The sequence below is a fragment of the Pinus tabuliformis genome, chromosome X, assembly GCF_031772625.1.
Source record: "Pinus tabuliformis cultivar Carrire ecotype Pingquan chromosome X, CPIR1, whole genome shotgun sequence".
NCBI lineage: Eukaryota > Viridiplantae > Streptophyta > Pinopsida > Pinales > Pinaceae > Pinus > Pinus tabuliformis.
This window is the reverse complement of record NC_142308.1, coordinates 1,311,153,646-1,311,179,773: the sequence shown is the minus strand read 5'-3', so window position 1 is coordinate 1,311,179,773 and position 26,128 is coordinate 1,311,153,646. Positions and strand designations below refer to the sequence as shown.

Genomic DNA, 26,128 nt, shown 5'->3' with positions numbered 1-26,128 from the left:
GTCACTTTTCCTTTCTAATTTTTCATTGACTTTATAAAAGTCACTTTAAAATTAGACTTAGTAACTTTATCACTTAAAGTTGCTTTTAAATTAGATTTAACTTTATAAAAATTATAAAGTTACTTTAGGAGAAAAATTAAATTCTTTTGGACACTTTTCCCTAGGCCAAAGATCAAAGCCTAAGGGAACCACCTGTCCTCCGGTGCCAAAGATCAAAGCCTAAGGGAACCACCTGTCCTCCGGTACCAAATTTCAACAGGAAAAGTGTTCAAAAGAATTTAATTTTTCTCCTAAAGTAACTTTATAATTTTTATAAAGTTAAATCTAATTTAAAAGTGACTTTAAGTGATAAAGTTATTAAGTCTAATTTTAAAGTGACTTTTATAAAGTCAATGAAAAAATTAGAAAGGAAAAGTGACTTTGGAAATAAATGACTAAGTAGGTCTTTATTAAAGTGGGGTGAACTAAAAAATAAAAAGTGAGATTTAAATGAGCATTTAATCTCAGCCTTAGATCTCAATCTATTTCAGCCATTGGATTTAGGGATCACCCAAAAGTCATCTAGGGTTAGATTAAAGGAGGAAAATGTCATTTATTCTTTCATGAGCAGATTGGGAGAAGGAGAGCAAGAGAGCAAGAGAGATTTCTGAGCAGGGAGGAGGAGACAACAACTTGACACACATTCCAAGGCAGTAGTTGAGCAGATTTGTACAGCTGATTCAGCACACAATGAAAGGCAGATTTTGGCACGATTTTCTAGGAGTGGTTTGCAAAAAAATCGAGGAGCAGTTTGCTGATTTTTTTGCACGCAAAACGAGGGCCGTACAGCGCATTTATTGCAGTCCGTATAGTGGATTTAATGCTGGCCGTACAACAACATTTAATGCTGAAAGTGGGCACGAAAATCGAGGAGGCCGTACAACATTTATTGCTGTCCTGTTTGCGGTAATTTCTAGTTTGCTGTGAGGCATGGGAAAAGAGATAAGTTGTAAATTTGCTTGCTGATTTTTTGCTGAATATTTCTCACTGTAAAAAGGCAATTTTCAGAAAGAAAGAAGAGCTCTCAAACTGGTTTTCCCCAAGAGTTGTAGGGGGTTTTTCCAGGGTCATGTTGACCAAAAATCTCGGTGTTTAAATGTGTTTTAACGGTTGTTTATCACTGCTGATTTTTATTTCTGCAATTTCCAGCATTCTGTAAACTTTCCAGAATTTGTGTTTTCAGCAATATTTATTTTTTCAGCTTGTTAAATGTATGGTTATGGGAAAGGGCATTTAACTACATGGGAGAAATAAGGTGAAACTGAAAACCGGGGTGGGAAAACAGAAATTTCAACATGGTATCAGTGCTTGAGTGCTGAAGGGCAGTTTGAGACATTAAAAGGAAAAATTACAGCTGCTGATTTTTCACTCAGAAAATTCCTACAAGCTGATTTTTTCATAAACAACAGTTTTATCTTTACTACAGCAGTGCTATTTTTCAGTTTTAGGACAACAGGATGTCATTGGGATTGAGGGTGGAGGATAGGCTGGATGGGCATACAAATTACAACGTTTGGAAGGAGAGAATGCAGAGTATCTTTGAGGAGGCAGAAGTCTGGGATATCATGGTGCATACCACACAGAACCCTGTTGTTGTGCCTACTGATGCTACTCAGTTGGCTGAGTATAATAAGAAGAACAATAAGGGTAAGAGGTTGATTCTAGACGGAATCAAAGACCATTGCATTCCTCATGTGAGAGGAAAGAGCAATGCCCATGAGATGTGGACAGCATTGTCCAATCTCTACCAGAGTACCAATGAGAACCGGAAGATGGTCCTGAAGGAGAAGCTGAAGAACATTAAGATGGGTAATGATAGTGCAGCTGGATATCTCACAAAGATTACTAATGTGAGAGATGAGTTGGCAGCGATTGGAGAGGCCATTCCACCCACTGAGTTGGTGCGGATAGCAGTGAATGGCCTCCCCCGTTCATGGTTGAACTTTGCTGATGGGATTTGTGCACGTGAGACCCTTCCCATATGGGAGAGGTTTTGGGATGATTGCATTCAGACAGAGACCAGGAAAGGTCAGCTTGGGCAACCAAGCCAGTTGAGCAGAATGAGGATGTAGCACTGGTGGTAGGAGGCAAGAAAGGCAAAGGGAAGAAGCAGGCTTCCACAAGCAGTGGTGGGGGCAAAGGCAAAGGTAAAGGTAAACAGGGGAACACACAGAAGGATTATTCCAAGGTGAAATGTTGGAATTGTCAAAAGATGGGACACTATGCAGTTGTGTGTCCGGAGAAGAAGAAGAAGAAGGGGAAGAACTAGGACGTGGCAGCTTCAGCAGAGATTGAGGACTTTGCAGGTCGTTTTGACCGGGAGTTTGCGTTCACTACGTGTGAGTCCTCTAGTGCAGGATCACCTGCCACACAGGTTCAGAGGGAGCATGCTTTTCCCTCGATTAGCGGAGCATCTTCAGGTATCTGGTATGTGGACAGTGGGGCTTCACGTCATATGACAAGAGCCCGTGAGTACTTCTCAGAGCTTTCAGAGAGTGGCACTGATATAGAGGTAGTACTCGATGATGACAGAGTTGTTAGAGCAGTCGGGGTGGGGACACTGACATTTCAGAGGGAGTCCAAACCTCCCTTGAAAGTGTCAGATGTTCTTTATGTGCCAGGGATGAGGAAGAACCTCATATTCGTCTCAGCTTTGGAGGACAGAGGATATGAGGTACTGTTCAGGGGAGGACAGGTGTTGATGTATCCCAGGGGCACTCCAGCTGATTCAGCTAGAGTGATAGGTGTACGCCATGCAAAGGTGTACAAGTTTGCATTCCAGCCCCTTTTGGCATTGAGCAGTAGTACCGACAGCAGAGCTAGCAGTTCTGAGCTGTGTGAGATTTGGCACCGCAGGATGGGACATATGTATCATGGAGCCTTGAGGACATTGCGGGAGATCACTACAGGTGTGCCAGATTTCAGTGTTGATCACTTTGATACTTGCAGAGGTTGTGCGATGGGCAAGTTTGCCAAATCCCCTTTTCCCAGCAGTGATAGCAGAGCGACTGGGATACTTGATTTGATTCATTCCGATGTGAGCGGTCGGATGTCTCATGTTTCCTTGAGTGGATATGAGTACTATGTTTTATTCATTGATGATCACTCCAGGAGGACCTGGATTTATTTTTTGAAGACCAAGAGTGAGGTCTTCAAGCGGTTTCAGGAGTTCAGAGCTCTTGTGGAGACACAGACAGGTCGAAAGATCAAGTCCCTGAGGTCGGACAATGGAGGAGAGTACACCCTTGGAGAGTTTGTTGATTATTGTGCGGAGGCAGGCCTTAGGAGGGATTTCACTGTTCCTTACAACCCTCAGCAGAATGGGGTTGCAGAGAGGAAGAACAGATCCATCATAGGGGCTGCCAAAGCCATGTTACATGATCAGGGGTTGCCATTGTTCTTGTGGGCAGAGGCCTGCAACACAGCTGTTTACTTGCAGAACAGGAGTCCGCATCGTGCCTTGGGGCACATGACTCTGGAGGAGGCTTTCTCTTGGAAGAAGCCTGATATTGGTCATCTTCATATCTTTGGATGCATTACATACTCCTATATACCCAAGGAGAAGAGGACCAAACTAGAGCCCACCGCAGAGAAGGGTATCTTTGTGGGCTACAGTGAGACCTCAAAGGCCTTTCGGATTTACATTCCTGCACAGAGGAGAGTTGTTGTCAGACGGGATGTGAAGTTCGAGGAGGACAGGGCCTTTAGGAGGTCACAGGAATTAGAGTATCTGGATCAGCCAGACCCTCAGCAGCAGTTGAGTCAGTCGCAGGGATCCAGTGGGCAGGGATCAGGAGGATCCGGAGGTACATCTATGAGGATGTCAGGTCCGTCAGTGAGTAGTGGCTCGCCGAGCCAGAGGGGTGGTGCTCCGAGCAGCATGCAGAGCAGTTCACAGAGCAGTTCACAAGGGAGTCCACTGATGGACAGTTCACACGGTACCTCAGCTTCTACAGGTTCAGGTGCAGGAAGGAGGACAGCAGACAGACAGTCAGGAGTTCAGGCTACTGATGGTGATGAGGAGGAGGAGTTTCATTCTCCTATGGGAGAAGCATGCTCAGGGAAGAGAAAGCCCAAGTGGCTTCAGGACACCTTGAGAGATGCCACATCTGTTGCTAAGCCGAAGAGGCCGGTCAGAGAGAGTAGACCACTTGAGAGGTTTTGTAGCTATATGGCGATGGTTACCAACATCCTTGACTCTGAGCCTTCTAGCTATGAGGAGGCAGCTAGCCAGCAGGTCTGGAGAGAGGCCATGCAGGAGGAGTATTCTTCTATCATGAAGAATGATGTTTGGGAGGTGGTGCCGAGGCCTAAGGGCAAATCCGTGGTTACTTCCAGATGGCTTTACAAGGTAAAGCATGCTACAGATGGCAGCATTGAGAAATTCAAAGCAAGGTTTGTGGCTAGAGGGTTCTCTCAGGTAGAGGGAGTTGATTATGCGGAGACCTTCGCTCCCGTGGCTCGATATACTTCGATCCGCTCCATTATATCGATAGTAGCAGAGATGGGTTGGAAGATCCACCAGATGGATGTGAAGACTGCATTTCTCAATGGCTTCATACAGAACAAGGTGTACATTGAGCAGCCACAGGGCTTTGAGGTGCATGGGAAGGAGTCCCATGTGTGCAGACTGAAGAAGGCCCTTTATGGCCTGAAGCAAGCTCCCAGAGCTTGGTACTCCAGGATAGATACATATTTGCAGGGGATGGGTTTCACAAAGAGTGAGGCAGATCCGAACCTTTACTTTATTGTGATTGGTGAGGAGCCTCTCATTTTGGTGCTGTATGTGGATGACTTGGTCATTACAGGTGCAGAGAGACTCATAGAGCACTGCAAGAGAGATCTTGCGATGGAGTTTGAGATGAAGGACATCGGCTTGATGCATTACTTTTTGGGCTTGGAGGTGTGGCAGGAGGAGGGGCATTTCTTCCTGGGGCAGGGGAAATATATTGTGGACATCTTTAGTAGATTCCACATGGAGGATTGTAGACCCATGTTGACACCGATGATCACCAACTGGAAGAAGCTTCATGCTTCGGATTCCGTGTTGGTGGATCCCACATTGTACAGGAAGCTGATTGGTTCCTTGATGTATTTGGTCAACACTAGACCAGATATCTGTTTTGCAGTCAACACGATGAGTCAGTTTATGTGTGAGCCTAGGAAGGTTCACTGGGTGGCTGCAAAACACATTTTGCGGTACTTGCAGGGGACAGTGGATTATGGTCTGGACTACAGGCAGGGAGATGGAGTGAAATTGGCATGATACACTGATTCTGATTGGGCAGGTTGTGCTTCTGATAGGAAGAGCATTTCAGGGTGTTGTTTTGGGTTGGGTTCAGCAGTAGTGTCATGGTTCAGCCGGAAGCAGCAGTCAGTAGCACTGAGTTCAGCGGAAGCAGAGTATATGGCAGCCAATCTAGCTAGTTGTGAGGCCATCTGGCTTCGCAAGATGTTTGGCTTATTTGGTCAGCCGTTGAGACCTTCAGTGGTTTACTGTGATAATCAGAGTTGCATTAAACTCACGGAGAATCCAGTATTTCATGACAGGTCAAAGCATATCGGGATCAGATATCATTTTATCAGAGACTATGTTCAGAAGGGAGCTGTGAAGCTTGAGTATATTTCCACTGATGAGTAGGTTGCAGATATTCTTACCAAAGCCTTACCACGGGGCAAGCATGTCTACTTCAGAGACAAGATGGGTGTGGTGAGGAACACCTTCCTCGGTAAGAGGGAGTGTTGAAATTTGGTACCAGAGGACAGGTGGTTCCTTAAGGCTTTGATCTTTGGCCTAGGAAAAGTGTCCAAAAGAATTTAATTTTTCTCCTAAAGTAACTTTATAATTTTTATAAAGTTAAATCTAATTTAAAAGTGACTTTAAGTGATAAAGTTATTAAGTCTAATTTTAAAGTGACTTTTATAAAGTCAATGAAAAAATTAGAAAGGAAAAGTGACTTTGGAAATAAATGACTAAGTGGGTCTTTATTAAAGTGGGGTGAATTAAAAAATAAAAAGTGAGATTTAAATGAGCATTTAATCTCAGCCTTAGATCTCAATCTATTTCAGTCATTGGATTTACGGATCACCCAAAAGTCACTTGGGGTTAGATTAAAGGAGGAAAATGAGGAAAAGGTCATTCATTCTTTCATGAGCAGATTGGGAGAAGGAGAGCAAGAGAGCAAAAGAGATTTTTGAGTAGGGAAGAGAAGGAGACAACAGCTTGGCACACATTCCAAGGCAGCAGTTGAGCAGATTTGTACAGCTGATTCAACACACAGTGAAAGGCAGATTTTGGCACGATTTTCGAGGAGTAGTTTGCACAAAAATCGAGGAGCAGTTTGCTGATTTTTTTGCACGCAAAACGAGGGCCGTACAGTGCATTTATTGCAGTCCATACAACGCATTTAATGTTGGCCGTACAACAACATTTAATGCTGAAAGTGGGCACGAAATCGAGGAGGCCGTACAGCTTTTATTGCTGTCCTGTTTGCTGTAATTTCTAGTTTGCTGTGAGGCATGGAAAAAGAGATAAGTTGTAAATTTACTTGCTGATTTTTTGCTGAATATTTCTCATTGTAAAAAGGCAATTTTCAGATATAAAGAAGAGCTCTCAAATTGGTTTTCCCCAAGAGTTGTAGGGGGTTTTTCCAGGGTCAAGTTGACCAAAAATATCAGTGTTTAAATGTGTTTTAATGGCTGTTTATTTCTGCTGATTTTTATTTCTGCAATTTCCAGCATTCTGTAAAATTTCCAGAATTTGTGTTTTCAGCAATATTTATTTTTTCAGCTTGTTAAATGTATGGTTATGGGAAAGGGCATTTAACTACATGGGAGAAATAAGGTGAAACTGAAAACCGGGGTGGGAAAACAGAAATTTCTACAAGACAATAAATCAATCATTGACTTAATACACTCATGTGTCACCTACAAAACACACCAAAGAGGGTTAGTGTACAAATTCCTTAGAGCTTAAACAAACAATTTATCAATAACTATTAAATTAAATTAATTTTATTAAAAGAAAATAGAAAATTAAAATGTGTCCTCTCCAACATTCACTTAATGAAGCCATCTCCAAAACACTATAATACATTCTAAAAATAGTCAACATGTAATTCGTTTGCTTAAGGCTTAAGGTGATATATTATTTAATTAAACAAATATATATATTTTTTTTAACTCCAACGTAAAAATTAAAACATCAAGTTCATTTGTCCTCCATCGATCATTATTGAAAGCCCCCTCTATTCATAGAGATTATTTATAAAAGGAAACTTTGATATATCCTAATGTATGGAAAGTAACGAATGATCTTGTGAAAAGGGCTCTCAAAATCTTTATCAACCCTTCGGCGGTCAACGTAGAAAATTCAGAGGGTTGGGGATCAATTTTATTTTTGTTTGGTGATTCGTTGGGCAAGCGTATGACTGTTCTTTTGCAGCATATCACTGATATGGCAGCGTGAGAAATTCTGGGATATGAAGCACTAATAGCATGAGATTTATGACAGCGTGAGGGTTTCTTAGGCCCTGTGGCAACGTATTATTTCTGAGGCCCCCTGAGGCCTAGTTTGTGGCAAAACGTGGAGTTAAAATGAGCCAGCAAAGAGTTATCTAGGGCTGAGTTTACAGAGACTGTTTGGGGTCCAAAGTTAGCTGTGTCTTAGGCCAATATTATTGGGCAGGAGTCCAAGGTCAAGATGACAAAATAGGACTATGTTTGAAGGCTGATTGGGTTGATTTGAGGGAGGCCGAGAGCTGGAGTTGTTTCCATGGCAGCACTAAGGTAACATTGCAATATCTTAGGCTTATTTCATTTAAGATTCAGATCTGTATTTATACCTTGTGTTCAGAACTGGTTAGGGCTCATTTCAGATTTAGTGGATAAGGCATATCATCAAGGTAAGTAGTAAGGCTTGCAACAGTTTTTAGGGCACAACTTGTAGGCTTTTAAGAGCCAGTTTTAGGACTGTATAATATCTAGCTCATGTCAGGGATAGTGTCATCAAAGGGGTCAAGTGTAGGTCTGTCTAGTGTCTAGCAAAAGTTTTAGGATCACCCAAGAAGAGTGAAGTCTGAGCATCATTAAGATTTCAGTGCCATCAAGAAAAGAGACAGGTATGTATTGTTATATTTCTTTTGTTGCATTTCTATTTCTGCTAACATAAATTTTAATATGTTTATTACTATTGTATTAATTCTCTTTGTAGGCAGAGGTAAGTTTTGTTAAAGGGGTGTTGTGTTATTTGTTTTGCTTTGGGATTGGGTTCCTTTGGGCAATTTGCATGCAGCCTGCAGGTAGAAGAAGACTCAAGGACAACATCAAACGAGCATTCAAGAGTTGAAGTATCAAATCAAAGGAAGCATTGCAGCGGGACATCCGTTGAAGACATGACAACCATCCGTATATTGTGAAGAAGTGTCAAGGCCAAAAGTCATCATTCTAAAGTTGTAAAAGAGTCATTTGTAAAAGTGCCATCATTGGAAGAGTCATTATTGTAAAAGAGTCAATCTGCCTAGAATCGAAAAGGCATTATTGGGAGGCATAGGAGTCTCTATTGGGATGATGTCATGGTTGGGCTGCAGGTCATAGTGTGATTGGGTGTTCGGTCAAAATCATTGTAAATCATATTGTATCGTGGATCATTGTCCTTGGTACGGGAATCCACACGCTTGTCTCATTTCAGTCATTATAGGGTGGTAGGGAGGTGCTAGGCAGGTGCATGAAGTCGCCTATAGGTTGGAGCCTGTGAACACTTCAGGGTGGTAGGTTGGTCTAAGGTGTTGGGGGCCTCGGGCATCCATTCAATGGATTACTGTAGAAACTAGGGCATTGGGACGTCCTTCCAGTGGGAGTTGGAGAAGAATGCTTTTCTAGAATTCTAGGAAGTTATTGTTTTCATTTCAGTTGGGGCTGAAGATTAAAGAATTTATTAGAAAAATGTTCCGTGGTTTTTGACCCAGAGGGGGCTTTCCACTTAAATTTTTTGTGCGTACTATGTTATTTTATTTACTGTTATTAATGCATAAACATTAATAATAATTGAATATTAACTAATGCTCTGAAAAGATTTAAAAGTGTTAGTTGCTAAGGAATACTGATTCACCCCCCCCTTAGTATTTTCCAACACTAAGGAGATGGAAACCATGAAAGCTAATCATGACAACAAAATGAGCTCTATACAAAATTGCTTGATGACCATAAAAGCAGATAATGACAAAGTAATAAAAGATATGGAGGCTGGTCAGATATGTCTTCAGAATAAGTTATTGACCATGGAGGAAAACCATGCCAAGGAAGTCAGTGCTATGAAGGTTGAACACTCTAACCAGATGGATGCCATAAAAATTGAAAAGATCACTCTTCAGAATAAGTTGCAAGTAATGGAAAAGATACAGGTACAGGAATTTCAGCATGGATCAGAGGATGAAAGAAACAAGGAAACATCAACAGATCATAAGCCTCCCTGTTTGCTGCAGCAAGCTCCATCTTATTATGAGGAGGTCATTTGTTCCATTGAAAAGTGGCTAATTGAAGGTGACTCGGATAAAATGGAAATTGATAAGAATCAGGTTGATGCTTGCATGGTTGATCCACCAGTCATAACAAATCAGGTTCATGAAAATAAAGAAGCGCAGGTCACATAAGTTTTGAACATTCCAAATTTTCCATGAGCGTTTTTCGGATCAAGAAGGAAGTTGTGCGCCGACCACATCATCATCAACATCAAATCCTAACGAAAGCAAACGTACAAAGCAAAAGAGAAGAAGGAAGAGGTTTGATACATCTAATGGCCAAGAACAAATTGATTTTCGGATAAGACATAGTCCTACGATATATAGGATCGGGCATGGCACATCTGAAAATCAACCCACAGATTTGTCAAAAAGCAGGCAAATGCTTAGCATGCCCTACATTGAATGCATCTGATTCCATGGGGCATCCTTTGTATTGTATTCCTAACCCTACACCCTTTTATTTAAGTATTTTATTTTATAGGTAGATTTATGTTTTTCATGTTGTTAGGATAGTTAATAAATGAGGAGCTTATATCTTTCCTTTGCTTATTATATGATGATTTTGGGATGGACGCTACTTATGTTATCTTGTGTGTTGTGTGGATGCAGATTTTGGTTTCTCACATTCCTCCGGTGCAACGACTTGTCCCCAAGTAGAGCCAGATGTTGACCACTCCGTGTCAACGACCCCATAGCAAGACACCCTCTTTTTTGCCAAAGGGATATCGCTTGATCGATGTGTCCGTGCCATCCAGTTATCATCATCAGCCTGATCATCATGTTATAATATAAACCCAATCTGCATGTATATGATGTAAATAATCTTAGCAAAATCGTGTCATGTATGTAACAACCTAGGTAAACCTACCTTTCTAGTGACGATCTCCATTCTGGGAGGTTTTTTGTCTCACCGACCCTTTCTCGGATGGTCGGTAGAGTTTCCCCCTAGTGTTACCCCAAAGCTGGAATGGATTTTGTCGCTAGGATCTTAGGCGAGTCCTAGTGTTCTAGATCGAGTTTATGTAAAAGTGATTTGGGAATAATCCTAACTATTTGGTTATGTTATTTTATTACAAATTGCATGGTTCGCTGGATTATATTTGGGTCGCAAAAAATGGGTACTCTGTGAGGGTCTATTACAAATGGGTTTTCCCCCTTATGATGTAAAAAATATGAAAATCATGATGTAAAGTGTTTTGAGGGTTGGAAAAATAATTTATCCCCTCATAGGTTAATTAATTAAATTTTCTGGCCCAAAATTAATTAAAATTCTAAGCCAGAAATTTAATTAATTCTAGGTCCTAAGTAAATTTAAATTCTCCAAAGGCAAAATTTGTCGGTCCTAAAAAATTAAATTTTAAAAGGTCTCGAGACTAAGGTAAATTAATTATTTTGCTAACTTTTAAACCTTTGATCGCTAGGGGTTAAGTCAAAGTCAAATTTTTGGGGAAATTAACTCAAAATTTTTATTTTTGAGTTAATGAAAATGCATTTAATTAAAAATTTCAAATTTCCGCAAATATTTAAATATTTCGGCACATGAGATTAATTTTTTTTTAATTTTCATCAACAGTCGAGATTGCTTTGACAAGGATCACTCAAACTAGCCGTTGGAGTATTTATCTTTAAATAGGAGGTCATTTGTTAGTCGATTCATCCGATCTCTGAATCGTTTACTAAGCTCTCAAGCTCTCTTGTATACTTTTTTGAATTAATGCAAAAGTGTTTGGGGTCTCAACGTGCTGCGGAGTTCCTTTTCATGAACTTAGGGTAACTCTGTTTTAGTTTCTGCGTATTGTTATGTGTAAACTATCAATCAATAGCTCTTTTAGAATAATTTGAATACATGTATCTTATTTTGTTTATTGGATCTAGGGTAACATCTTTAATTTTGATCGAAGTAGCAGGTATCTCTATTTCTTCAGAATTTCATTATTGTTCTATTTCTCTATTTGGTTTGATGGTTGATCTAGTGTTTGCAGGAGATTTTTCGAGTTTCCGTTGAACGTTTAGGGATAGTTCTTGGTTGGACCAACCAACTCTCAGCATATATTTTTTGAAGAGCCTACTTCACATAAGCTCTGGGACTTATCTTAAGATTAAATTATTTTTCCTGTAGGGTGTTTTTGGGTTAGTACCTCTCCAAATTTTTCAAAATTTACTTTTTAAATAATTGTGGAAATTTGATAGATTTGGCTGTTGAGAGTCTTAGATTATCAGATTTGGGAGCGGAGTTGGACTTATACTCCTCAGATCTGATAGATCTAACATCTTTGTGTATAGATCTATAATAATTATTTTTTTTAGTTTTCATGATCTGGGTTTCTGGGGTTTTATTTATTTTTGTATATCTGGGTTCAGGGTGTTTTGTTTTCGTTTTTTTTACAAGTGCAGATCTGAAAGAGAATTTTTTTTTTGAAGCGAGAGCTAGGCCCTGGAGGGTAAGATATGGCCTCAATACCATTTTGCAAGGGCATTATTCGGGAATTATTCCAAATTATTTTAAGTTTGAGGATTTTAGAGTTTAGATCTGAGGTTTTTCACAAGGGTTTCGAGGACAAATTTGAAGCAGAGGCACATCATTTTAATAAATTTTTTTTGGGAAAAATTTTCAAGTTTTTGGGCTATTGTTTGCTGCCTTGAAGCTCTTCAAAAAATCGCAACCCTCTTTGTCTGTGTTTTTCTTCTGCTGCTGCATTTTTTCTTTGTTTAACCTTCTACATTTTACTCTGCCATCGAAGCCTGCCCTTGCTCCTCCCTTGACCTGCATATCCCATTCCTTTTTCTCCCTCGAGCTCCTTCTTCGACCTACAAAAAACCCAACCCGCATTTTTATTCTCCTCGACTTCTCATTCTCCCATACACTGTGGTCCCGCGTCCTCATATCTTCTTCTCCTCCCGCGACCCTCCATTCCTTTTCTCCCTCCTCGAACTCTTCTCCCACAGTGCTGCGTTCCTCACTATCTCTCGGTGCGTCTCTTCATCCGTGGCCCTGTCCCTTGTTGTGGCTCCAACGTTTCCCCTCGCATCTCCTTCGACCTGCATCGCTTCTTCTCCTCTGCGTGTGCCATCATTCTCCTCTTAGCTGCCAAACCTGCGGACATAACATTCCATTGCGTTTTACCTTTTACTTTGTTTTGATTCATTTAGGTTAGGTTTTGTTTTAGATAGTTCGTTTTCTTTTTTTTTTATGAGTTTCCCTTTTTGTTTTAATTTGTTTTGATTTTTTTTATTTAAAATAAATCTTAAAAAATAAATATTTAATTTTATTTATTTATTTTTTGACTTTGATCGCTTTTGTATTTTCAAATTTCATTTTATTTTTCCCTTTTTTAATTTGTTTTTGATTTTTTGATTTTGCTTAGAGATAAATAAAAAAATAAAAACTGAAACTAATTTTTTTTTTTTTTTTTTTGTGATTGTGAATTAAATCAAAAGAAGACTTATTTCTTTTTCATTTTAAATTATTATGTGGCCTTTGGCCCATTAAAAAATTTAAAAGTTATTAAATCCTTTTGATTTGTTTTACTTTGGTCACATTAAAAAATTTTAATTAATCATTGGCCACATTAAATTTTCTTCATTAAGCTTAGCACATCGAAAAGTTTTCCTAATGAATAATTAATTTTTAATCTAAAGCTCCATCTTGGTGTCTTTTTGTATTAAGGATAAAAATCTAAGAGAAACTTTGTGGTATCAAACATTTTAATTCCTCTATAGTCAAACACACTTAATACTTTCTTAAAATCATTTTTAAAGATTGACTATAGGAAAGCGACAATTCTCCTAGATTTGGGTCACTAAGGACAAATCATTTTAATTCTAGGATTGTGAATTGTTTAGCATTTGAATTTCATGGTTCTTTAAAGTATTTAGATCTCTAGAAATTTAATTGCTAGAATATTTTGCATCTATTGAGATTGATCGTCATATTAATTGCTTGAATTATTTGATGTTCATTGCATGTTAAATATTTTGCGAATATTTCGAGTAATTATTAAAGTACTATGTCGTGGAATTGTAATGAATTGCATATCTTTTGTTTCCTGAGCTTAGTTATTTTTGATATTAAATTGTAAAGAATTTTTTATTCTCTTTGAGCTATAATTGTATCAAAAAGATTTGAAGTAAGCTTGTGGTTTAATTGTGATATTTTAAGGGGTTTATCTTTAAGTCTTTACCTAGTAAAGTGAACATTTCATTTTGGTGATTAAGGGCTTTTGCAACACAAATGTTTCTGATCCTCAAGTCTAACTTCATCTCATCATCTCGTGCACTTGCATTTTAAGTTAGTTCTGCATAACTAAAATTTACTTCCAAGCATAAGCTTGGTTGATAGAGAGATAGGTATCCATCCATCTTTGCTTGAGAAGCCTGCTTTCAATAGTACTTAATGGTGACCTTGTAGTCGTCAGAGCCACAACTCTCTGTAGTGCCGGAGGCACTGGGTATGTTAGATTTTTAGGAGAGGTATCGTTAATCACACCTTAGTGTGCTTCACCTTATCTTCTTTCTACCAATTACTATGAAATCAGGGTCAACACAAAAAGGATTGAAGGATTAAAACTTATATAGACATTTAACTAAAATTAACCAAAATTCTTGCATCTCACATTAGTTTTAGGATTTGCATTTCGTATAAGATAGTCATTCATCTAAGCAGCAGTTGTTAATCGATATCTGGTCTTAATTTCCCTAGCAAGATCATTGACTCCATAAAGCACTGGTATCAATCGTTTAAATTTAATCAAATCCTATAAGTCTTGCTAAATCTTAATCAACTACTTGGTCGCTTCACTGTGTCTCCCGAACTGGTTAGTTCCCAACTAGTTCTCCTTCATTTCATTTCCACAGGGTCTACCACCCTTAGCCTGCTATAGGGAGACAACTTAAATGGAGAGATTGGGGATCAGGGTGACAACCCCCGATCTGAGCCGTTGTCGTGGTGCCTAGACATTCTGTGCAACAACAAGACCCACAGAAGAGAAGCATCATTTGGGGCTTTGTGACAATTTGAAAACTCATTGTTGCTTTGGCTGTTTAGTTGATCCACAACGTGCTGCTTAGCACAAGAGTTTCCCAAGGAGTGAAGCTCACCCTTTCTTCGGTGGACCTCGTGTGCCACCCTAGGAAGGTTTTCCTTTTCATTTGGAGACTGGAAGAGACATATCCTACAGGGAATCACGTTGTTCTAGTTCATTGAGGGCGCAATAGAGAAGACCACGCAATCTTGGAGGAGCAGAGGTGTTGGGAATTGGGAATTGGGTGTGAAGTGTTGTCGGAGTGTCTCTTGACCAATTTCCAGCCTAGAGGAGTGAATCTTTAGCAGGAGAGAGAGCATAACATTCAGAACGATTTTCTGTGCTCAAAGATTGCGTCATCATCTATAGGACTACGCAGTCATTGGTGTGGGTTGTCTAGAGAGAGTTTTGGCTGGAGGATTGAGGAGTTGGGTTGCTGGATCCTTATTTGGAGGGGATTTCTAGCATTTTGGAAGCAGGAAACGACAGGCTTAGCTACATGTGTAGATTTTTGGTTTTGGAGGAGGGCCAAGCTATGAGAGGTCAAATTTGGAGGGTCAAAACTAGGGAAAACTTTTTCTGGGTTTTTGGCAAGGAGTCCACCCCTAATTTTACAGAATTGTTTGGGCTGTTTTGAGGGGTAAAATCAGGGTTTGAAGTCAACCAACAGTGTAGAAACATAGGACCATCATAGTTTTCTGGAGAGCAGCACTTCTAGAGCAGTTGGGCACTTTTTTATTGATCACCCGAGTATTATAGCTTGCCTTGTGTAAGCCTAGGTGCACTCCTTCCATCTTCTATTGTACTGCAACTATTATATTTAATAAAAATTGGTCAATTTGGTGTTTCGAGTAGAATTTCCGTTTATATGTTTGTTTACTTAGTAAATTTTTGTGTTGAAATTATTGCATGTCTTTGTTATCACTGAAAATTTCTATTAGGGACATTACAAAAAACATTTGATAACACTTGTGTAATTAACCCCAAAACTTCACTGAGTACTCAAGTAAAATGCAGTGCAAACCAAGGACACAAGAAAAGAGAGAGAAATTCTAACAAAGATATATTTGATAATAAAAAGATAGAGAGCTATGTTCACTTACCTCTTCAAGGGGGCAACCTCCAAGAGCAATGCTCCAAATACGATAACAATTCTTGACAAAATATTGCATCACTTTCTACTTTAATATATAGTTTTCCATAGAGAATATTATCTACCTATGGGCCCACTTATGATTAGAGCCTACTAACTAGTTTGGGCCTTATGAGCAAAAGGGATTTTACAATGGGTGACTACTAACTAACTATTTAATGAAGGTGGCATCATATATTAATAAAAGTATCTAAATAAGGGGGTTAGAGTAGGGCTTTAATAGTCACTATTTGATCAGAAACCAATTAATATGTAAAAATTATAAGAGAGACCAAACAAGGTGTTGACCTCTACTGGTCAACTACCCATGCAGTACACCCCCCTGTTCTTTGCAAAAAGGGGCAGCGCCTGATCAGCATGTCGTGCCATCCTGCAGTCATCAGCAGCTTAATCATTTTGATTGTAAACCCAGTCTGCATATATGAATTGTAAATAATCTTAGCAGACATGAGTCATGTATGTAAATTGCCTAGGTGGACCTAACTTTTTGATGATAATCTACGTCCCGGAAGGTTTTTCGTCTCACCGATCCATGATCGGCAGAGTTTTCCTTCAAACCTGACCCCAACGCCGGGATGGATTTTGTCATTAGAATTTTAGGAGAATCCTAGTGTGTTGATCTGATAAGTGTGTCGCAGAAACTGGGTGATTTGTGAGGGTCTGTATTAAGTGGGTTTGTCCCCTGGAGATGTAAATTGTAAAAGGTCATCATGAAATGTGTCTTGAGGGTTGAAAATGTTTTAAATCCCCTCATGTGTCCTAATTCCTAGGTCCTAGGTGATGTTTTCGAAGGCTTAGTTCGATGATCCATTTTAAAATGAATTAAAAAAATAAAAATAAAAAATAATAATAATAATAATAAAATAATAAAACAAATAAAAATTAAAAAATTAAAAAATGAAAAAATAATAAAAAATTTAAAAAATAGAGCAAAAAACCCTAACTAATAAAATAATAATATTTTAAGTGAATGAATGCATAATATTATTTTTAATAATAAGTTAACAATTTCGACGGATGAGATTAAGAGATGTCTTGATCCTCATCGACGGTCGAGATCATTTCGACATGGATCACTCGAACTAGCCGTTGGGATCATTTCCTTTATATAGGGTGCTAGGGGTCATTTCAATTGGAATAAGATCTGTGAGTCTGGTACTGAAGAAGCTCTCTTGTAAATCTGTTTCTGGGTAATAAAAGAAGACTTTGGGGTCCATATCTTGCTGGTGTTACTCTCTTGAAATGCTGTGAGATTGTTTAATTTTCTGCATATTTTATTTTCAACCATTAATAATAGCTTTTTTGTAGAGTATTGTGAGCACAGGTATCTTGTTCACTTGCTAGGGTTTGAGTGCTGTTAGGGTTTCTGAAGTAATGGCATGTATCTCCATTATTTTTTGAGATTTAGCAGCATTTTTGCCCTCTTTACTGATGGTTGTTTTGAGCTGTGCAGAAAACCATTTCTGAAGGAAATTTGTGGGCGTTAGGGGAAGTTCTCGGCTGAACCAGCCAACTCCCACAAGCATTTTTTGCTGAACCCAGTTGGATTTGATCCTGGGTCTATCATTCGGTTTATTTTTCTAAGTTGCATGAGATATTTTCTGAAGTTCTTCACAGTGAAAACCTGAAATCTTTATTTCTTTAAAATATTCCTGTGCTCATTGCTGAATCTGGCTGTTAAGGGGCCAAAAATTTGTATATTAATCAGCTGTCTTAGGGTTTCAAATTCAGTTTTGCTTATATCAGGTTTAATTAGGCTTCTGATTTTGGTTTTATGTACATATTATCATTTTGGGTAATTTCGTCATTTCAGGTGACAGGCATCAGAAAATATTTTTGCATAGAAACGCAGAGATCTATTGAGCACTGAATGCAAGCGTTGCAGAAAACCCAAGATCCAAATGGAATTCGCGTTTTAATTTGCCAGATAAACCACAGAAAATTGTGAAACGCTGCTCTCTCTGCCGTCTCTCTGTCACGCAAATGTTATTGCTGGAGACACATTACAGTTTGCTGCATAAATTTTTTAAAACACCTGTGGATGATGTCAAGCATATCTCTGCGCGGAATGCGATTCTCAGTTGATGGCTAAGTTTCTCTGGAAAATCCGAACCCAGTCAAAGTCTTTTAGCAGAAATTCTTCAGGGCAGCAAACAGCAAGATCGTGGCCATACAATCACCACACGTTTCAAAACTGACTGAACCTGTGAAATGTCTGCGTGCGTGGTGAGGAATCGAAGCTGTAAGGAGGAGATATCAGCTGGTAAATAAAGCCGTGACCCCTGCCGTCGTAAACCCCTTGAAATTTCCATTTTGTTCGCCATCATTTGCAGAGAATCGAATCTGGCCGCCGACAGATCCAGTTATGATTTATCTGCAGTATCATTCTGCACCATTTTCCTCAGCACCAGACGCAAGCGGCTTGGGTATATATCCATAAGAGGGATCAAGGCTTTCATATTGCCAGCAAAGAGATTTGACGGCGGAATGAGCAGAAAGCCAACGGGATTTCCATTTGTTCGCCGTCAGAAGGTTACGCAGGAGGTGTTAACGCTCTGAACCCATCACCGCAGGCCATCATGCAGTTTTAATTCGTGAATCCGTCATCAATCATTCAGGCACACGCACAACAGGTAATCGGATTTGGGTCTACGATCCGGAACAGGTAAATTGTGCTCGAATTTCGCTGTCGATGTTGTGCGTTCCAGCGTTTTTTTATTTTTTATTTTGTTGTACAGCGTAGTCATAGGTTTTGTATGAAAAAGCAAAGGGGTTTAGCGTAGTTTTATTTCTGTTTTCGATAGGTTTAGATTTAAATTTCATAAAGTTCTGTTTTGTTAATAGATTTTAATTTTATGTTTTATATTTATGTTTTGGTTAGATTTTAAGTTATATTAGTTTAGTATATGGTGTTGTAAAGTTACAATTTTAATTTTTTTTTTTTTTAGATTTTAATTTTTTAATAAATCGTTTTCTTTTGTTTAGATTTAAATTTTATGAAAAATAAAAAATAAAAAAAAAAGATTTATTTATAATTTTTTAGATTTAGTTTTATTTTTAAAATAGTCTAGTTTTAGATAAATTTTAGATTTCATTTTTTTAACTTTTGTTTTATAAAAAAATAAAAAAAAAAAAAAAAAAATAAAAAATAAAAAAATTTCGAAAAATTTTGCGGAAATTTTTCTTTGTCAGATCCAGTTATTTTTCGGGAATTGTCTTTCATGCTGAGATCTAAAATTTTCAAGTCGAGATACGAAATTGATATCTGGTTAATAATTCTTAATTTCGCTGTTGTTTAAAGCATTGATCAAAATTTGGATATCATTGTTGAGGTTTGGTCATTACAAGGCTTTGTGGTTTTAACAGATATCTTGCTTTTAATGATAAATGATTGCTGTTCATGGTCCATATTTTTATATCATTTAACAAGTAATCATCTTTTAAGGCACTGGTCTGCTAAATTAATCAAATCCATCTAGTGCTTTTCATATCATGTCTCGTGTCTCCCAACCAACTGGTCGACAGTTGGTCTTCATCATCTCACAGGGTCTACCCCCCTTAGCCGCGGGAGACAGGCTTAAACGGAGGGACCGGGGATCAGAGTGACAGCCCCCGGTCTGAGGGTTGTTGTGTCAATCCGCGCGACAACATTTTTTGGCGCCGTTGCCGGGGAAATTGTTTTCTCGGCGTTTCAATGACAATCATTTTTCTCATTTCTTATCTTTCCATCTGGCCCGGCAACGCCAACATTTTTTGGCGCCGTTGCCATCTTCCCATCGTTCTTATTTCTCATTTGAGCTGGCAGATTCGGCGTTTGAGGTTATCATTTGGATCTTTTATTGCCTTATTTCTTCGGTGTGTTTCTTGTTTGGGTGGCGACTCCATTTTCTTATTTTTTCCCAGACAAGAAGCCTCCCGCATATCTGTTTGTTGATTACTTCTTGGATCTTGGAATCAGATTTATTGTTTAAGTGGCGACTCCACTCCTTTCATCTTTTGCTTTTCTTGAGCAGAGATCTAGTTCTATTATCCATTTCATCCCTTATTGTTCATCATGGATTATTCATGTAAACCATGTCGTTTTACTCACCGTCTCCATGATTTTCCGGAGGAGGCCATTCCTGAATTACCTATTTTTTCAGATGGTGATCCAATCGCTGCTAAAAGGCATCTAGACTTGTTTATTCGCATCATGATCATATATTGCAGACCCCCTCAGTTTAATCATGAAGATATCAAAATGCGTCTATTTGTCCTTTCTTTAGAAGATGATGCTTTGAATTGGTTTAACAATTTTCCTAAGGATTCTTTCACTTCTTTGGAAGACATTATCAATGCTTTTGAAGATAGATATGGTTATCCGGACAGCTTGCCTTCTGCCTCTAAAATTGTGCAACAGAATTTGATAAGAGGTCCAGCTGAAAGATCCCAAGACGATTCTTCATGTCAGAATGTGTCATCCACCGGAAATATTGTAGATCAAGTTCATGATAGTGAAAAATCAGGGATAAATGACAATGAAAAGGAAGAACAAAAGCAAATTATACGAGATCTAATGATGCTAGTGAAAAATATGGAAAGCAATCAAACTAGTTACATCAATGATGTAAGAACTTTATGCACCCATCTGGAGAAACGTAATAGGGAGATGGAAGTCACACAAAATCAACATGCTAAGGAAATTGAAGACATAAAAACTAAATATGAAATAGAAATTAGAAGCATGCAAAGCAAGATGTCAGGCTTAGAAGAAAATATGATGACCATGAAAGCTGATCATGATAGGGAAATCGATTCTATGCAAAACAAGTTGTTAACTATGGACGAAGAAATGACTATCATGACGTTCAATCATAACAATCAGTTGGCCACCATGCAAGCAAATCACAAAGAAGAAATAAACTCCATGCAGCATTGCTTGATGGACATAAAGGAGAAGAATGATAAAGTAATAAAAGACATGGAAGAACATCATGCCAGACAAATCAGTGATATAAAGGTTCAACACTCTAGTCAGATGGATGCCATTAGAATACAAGTTCAAAGGTTTCAGCAATTGGAAGATAAGAGAAACTAGGGAACATCAACAGATCCAGAGCCTTCTCATTTGTTACAACAAGTTCCATCTTATTATGAGAAGGTTATTGATTCGATTGAAAGATGGTTAAATGAAGGAGATCCAGATAGACTTAAGAATGATAAAGATCAGATGCAGGATAAAGAAAGACATATCACACATACTTCATCTGATAGTTTTGAAATAGAAAGTTCCGTGTCATCAGTCATACAACCAGCCAGAAAGAAAAAGCGCAAGAGAAAGAAAATGAGAAGAAGATTTGACGCATCAGATGGCCGCGAGCAGCTTGATTTTCGGATAGGAAAAAGTCCTACCATATGCAAAATTGGACATGGCACATCCGACAAGCAGCCGACAGATTTGCCTGAAAGCAGGCAAATGCTCAGTATGCACTTTATTGAACACATGTGATGCCATGGGGCATCTTTTGTATCGTATTTCTAACCCTACTTGTTTTTTTCCGCATTTTTATTTCTGCTTTAGATAGTCAATAAATGAAGAGCTTTTATCTTTCCTGTGCTTAATGTTATATGATGATTTTTGGATGGACGCTACTTATTTTTGTGTTGTATGGATGCAGATTCTGGATTCTCACATTCCTGCAAGCAGCAACGTGTCCCCAAGTGGAGCCAGATGTTGACCTCTACTGGTCAACTACCCATGCAGTACACCCCCCTTTTCTTTGCAAAAAGGGGCAGCGCCTGATCAGCGTGTCGTGCCATCCTGCAGTCATCAGCAGCTTAATCATTTTGATTGTAAACCAGTCTGCATATATGAATTGTAAATAATCTTAGCAGACATGAGTCATGTATGTAAATTGCCTAGGTGGACCTAACTTTCTGATGATAATCTACGTCCCGGAAGGTTTTTCGTCTCACCGATCCATGATCGGCAGAGTTTTCCTTCAAACCTGACCCCAAAGCCGGGATGGATTTTGTCATTAGAATTTTAGGAGAATCCTAGTGTGTTGATCTGCTAGATTATAAGTGTGTCGCAGAAACTGGGTGATTTGTGAGGGTCTGTATTAAGTGGGTTTGTCCCCTTGAGATGTAAATTGTAAAAAGTCATCATGAAATGTGTCTTGAGGGTTGAAAATGTTTTAAATCCCCTCATGTGTCCTAAGTCCTAGGTCCTAGGTGATGTTTTCGAAGGCTTAGTTCGATGATCCATTTTAAAATGAATTAAAAAATAAAAAAAATAAATAAAATAATAATAATAATAATAAAATAATAAAACAAATAAAAATTAAAAAATTAAAAAATGAAAAATAATAAAAAATTTAAAAAATAGAGCAAAAAACCCTAACTAATAAAATAATAATATTTTAAGTGAATGCATGCAAAATATTATTTTTAATAATAAGTTAACAATTTCGACGGATGAGATTAAGAGATGTCTTGATCCTCATCGACGGTCGAGATCATTTCGACATGGATCACTCGAACTAGCCGTTGGGATCATTTCCTTTATATAGGGTGCTAGGGGTCATTTCAATTGGAATAAGATCTGTGAGTCTGGTACTGAAGAAGCTCTCTTGTAAATCTGTTTCTGGGTAATAAAAGAAGACTTTGGGGTCCATATCTTGCTGGTGTTACTCTCTTGAAATGCTGTGAGATTGTTTAATTTTCTGCATATTTTCTTTTCAGCCATTAATAATAACTTTTTTGTAGAGTATTGTGAGCACAAGTATCTTGTTCACTTGCTAGGGTTTGAGTGCTGTTAGGGTTTCTGAAGTAATGGCAGGTATTTCCATTACTTTTTGAGATTTAACAACATTTTTGCCCTCTTTACTGATGGTTGTTTTGAGTTGTGCAGAAAACCATTTCTGAAGGAAATTTGTGGGCGTTAGGGGAAGTTCTCGGCTGAACCAGCGAACTCCCACAAGCATTTTTTGCTGAGCCCAGTTGGATTTGATCCTGGGTCTATCATTCGGTTTATTTTTCTAAGTTGCATGAGAGATTTTCTGAAGTTCTTCACAGTGAAAACCTGAAATCTTTATTTCTTTAAAATATTCCTGTGCTCATTGCTGAATCTGGCTGTTAAGGGGCCAAAAATTTGTATATTAATCAGCTGTCTTAGGGTTTCAAATTCAGTTTTGCTTATATCAGGTTTAATTAGGCTTTTGATTTTCGTTTTATGTACATATTTTCTCCTTGGGTGATTTCGTCATTTCAAGTGGCAGGCATCAGAGAATATTTTTGCATAGAAACGCAGAGATCTATTGAGCACTGAATGCAAGCGTTGCAGAAAACCCAAGATCCAAATGGAATTCGCATTTTAATTTTCCAGATAAACCACAGAAAATTGTGAAACGTTGCTCTCTCTGCCGTCTCTCTATCACGCAAATGTTATTGCTGGAGACACATTACAGTTTGCTGCATAAATTTTTTAAAACGCCTGTGGATGATGTCAAGCATCTCTCTGCGCGGAATGCGATTCTCAGTTGATGGCTAAGTTTCTCTGGAAAATCCGAGCCCAGTCAAAGTCTTTTAGCAGAAATTCTTTAGGGCAGCAAATAGCAAGATCGTGGCCATACGATCACCACACGTTTCAAAACTGACTGAACCTATGAAATGTCTGCGTGCGTGGTGAGGAATCGAAGCTGTAAGGAGGAGATATCAGCTGGTAAATAAAGCCATGACCCCTGCCGTCGTAAACCCCTTGAAATTTCCATTCTGTTCGCCATCATTTGCAGAGAATCGAATCTGGCCACCGACAGATCCAGTTATGATTTGTCTGCCGTATCATTCTGCACCATTTTCCTCAGCACCAGACGCAAGCGGCTTGGGTATATATCCGTAAGAGGGATCAAGGTTTTCGTATTGCCAGCAAAGAGATTTGACGGCGGAATGAGCAGAAAGCCAATGGGATTTCCATTTGTTCGCCGTCAGAAGGTTACGCAGGAGGTGTTAACGCTCTAAACCCATCACCGCAGGCCATCACGCAGTTTTAATTCGTGAATCCGTCATCAATCATTCAGGCACACACACAACAGGTAATCGGATTTGGGTCTATGATCCGGAACAGGTAAATTGTGCTCGAATTTCGCTGTCGACGTTGTGCGTTCCAGCGTTTTTTTATTTTTATTTTTGTTGTACAGCGTAGTCGTAGGTTTTGTATGAAAAAGCAAAGGGGTTTAGCGTAGTTTTATTTCTGTTTTCGATAGGTTTAGATTTAAATTTCATAAAGTTCTGTTTTGTTAATAGATTTTAATTTTATGTTTTATATTTATGTTTTGGTTAGATTTTAAGTTATATTAGTTTAGTTTATGGTGTTGTAAAGTTACGATTTTAATTTTTTTTTTTTTTTAGATTTTAATTTTTTAATAAATCGTTTTCTTTTGTTTAGATTTAAATTTTATGAAAAATAAAAAATAAAAAAAAAGATTTATTTATAATTTTTTAGATTTAGTTTTATTTTTAAAATAGTCTAGTTTTAGATAAATTTTAGATTTCATTTTTTTTAACTTTTGTTTTATAAAAAAAAAAAAAAAAAAATTCGAAAAAAAGTATTAAAAAAAAAAAATTTCTTTAAATTTAGGGTTTTGAAATAGTTAGATTTAAAAAAAAAAAAAAAAAAATTCGAAAAAATTTGCGGAAATTTTTCTTTGTCGGATCCAGTTGTTTTTCGGGAATTGTCTTTCATGCTGAGATCTAAAATTTTCAAGTCGAGATACGAAATTGATATCTGGTTAATAATTCTTAATTTCGTTGTTGTTTAAAGCATTGATCAAAATTTGGATATCATTGTTGAGGTTTGGTCATTACAGGGCTTTGTGGTTTTAACAGATATCTTGCTTTTAATGATAAATGATTGTTGTTCATGGTCCATATTTTTATATCATTTAACAAGTAATCATCTTTTAAGGCACTGGTCTGCTAAATTAATCAAATCCATCTAGTGCTTTTCATATCGTGTCTCGTGTCTCCCAACCAACTGGTCGACAGTTGGTCTTCATCATCTCACAGGGTCTACCCCCCTTAGCCGCGAGAGACAGGCTTAAACGGAGGGACCGGGGATCAGAGTGACAGCCCCCGGTCTGAGGGTTTTCGTGTCAATCCGCGCGACAACACAAGGTATCAAGTGTCAGAGTCGACTCTAGATCAAAGCTATAATGACTATACACAAGACAGCTATTTTGAGTAGAAAGTTCAGAGGTCTTCAAAGTTCAGACAATAACTAATGATATTGACCATACAAGAGTGATATTCATGTACAAAATCTGTTTTAGGTTCATGCAAGGTCTAGATTGCTAAATAAATCCATTTCTCAACAACATAGATAATGTGTTCCTGTGCTTTTTTCTTGACATGACTGCTGTGGACTGCTTTTCATTCATATTCTTTGGGTACAATTCTGTGAACTATGAACCATGTAATATACAGCTTGGACCTGGGATAGCCTTTGATGGGATTAAATCATCAATGATAATCCCATGGAAAGCTACCTACATTACAGCATGGAGTGTTAATCAGTGAAATTAGAACGTGGGATATGTCATTCAGCAACTGCAGCAAGAGGAAAACTTTAAGAATGTGCAACATGAGGAACTTACTGCAAAGTGAATTTAATGTCCATGATCATTAAAGAAGCTTGCACAAAGAAAAAACGCATCAAGAGCTAGAGAAAATGTCTCTTTTTAATGAATTTGTCTTGCTTTGTTTCGAATGCATGGTAGCCTTGCATTTTGGGTAATGCCCGGCAACACAGGGACACCTAGTTAGCCATCATATATTAAGAGGGCCTAATAGAAGTTATGGTTTGTTTTTTTCATTTTGTTGAAGCTATGTTCTGCTTAAAGGAGCTTTAGATAAAAATACCCCTGGCTAGTGATATGTATTCTAAGTTCTTGTTTCTGATGATCTGAACAATATGCTTTTCAAAAGTTACAAATTTTCAACAAATGTACAAAGTTACAAACATGTTGTACTCTGGCCTGGGCAGAGCTTTTGGAGTGTGTGAGAGTTTCGTTTTTTGTCTAGTAATTGCCATGACAAACATCACCATGCTTCATTTTTTAAATCATGCTAGGATATTTGATACTTGTTTTTCCTGCAATTATTGGACTTCCTAATTGCATGGATGTTACTCATGTGGCAGCCAACATTGATGATAACATCGACAATAATATGTGTGTATTTGCTGGGACGCATTTTGAAGATGGGAAAAATGTTTGTGGCAGAACATGTGGAAGACCTGTTCATGAAACAATGTTGCCTCTTCGCTGAAAGCAACGGGACTCTTCAAATACCACCTAAGCCACGTCGAACTTTTGAAAGGTTTTGGGATATCAGGTAAATTTGTCTTACAATTCTAA

The 26,128-nt window shown here is 38.2% G+C and overlaps 1 protein-coding gene across 8 annotated transcripts in view; it reads left to right on the top strand.

Annotated features, from left to right (window-relative positions):
- The window catches only part of LOC149144912 (uncharacterized), a 383,146-nt gene that overhangs the window by 244,404 nt on the left and 112,614 nt on the right, over nt 1-26,128 (top strand). For 7 of the 8 annotated variants that reach the window (XR_016264644.1, XR_016264643.1, XR_016264642.1 and 4 more), the window contains exon 5: nt 25,912-26,105. Coding sequence is in view for 3 of the 8 variants with exons in the window: in XM_089448996.1 (XP_089305122.1) it covers nt 25,912-26,105 (194 nt within the window). In the remaining 5 variants the exon portion in view is untranslated. The remainder of the gene's footprint in view (nt 1-25,911; nt 26,106-26,128) is intronic. The other variant, XM_089448997.1, reaches the window with a different exon arrangement.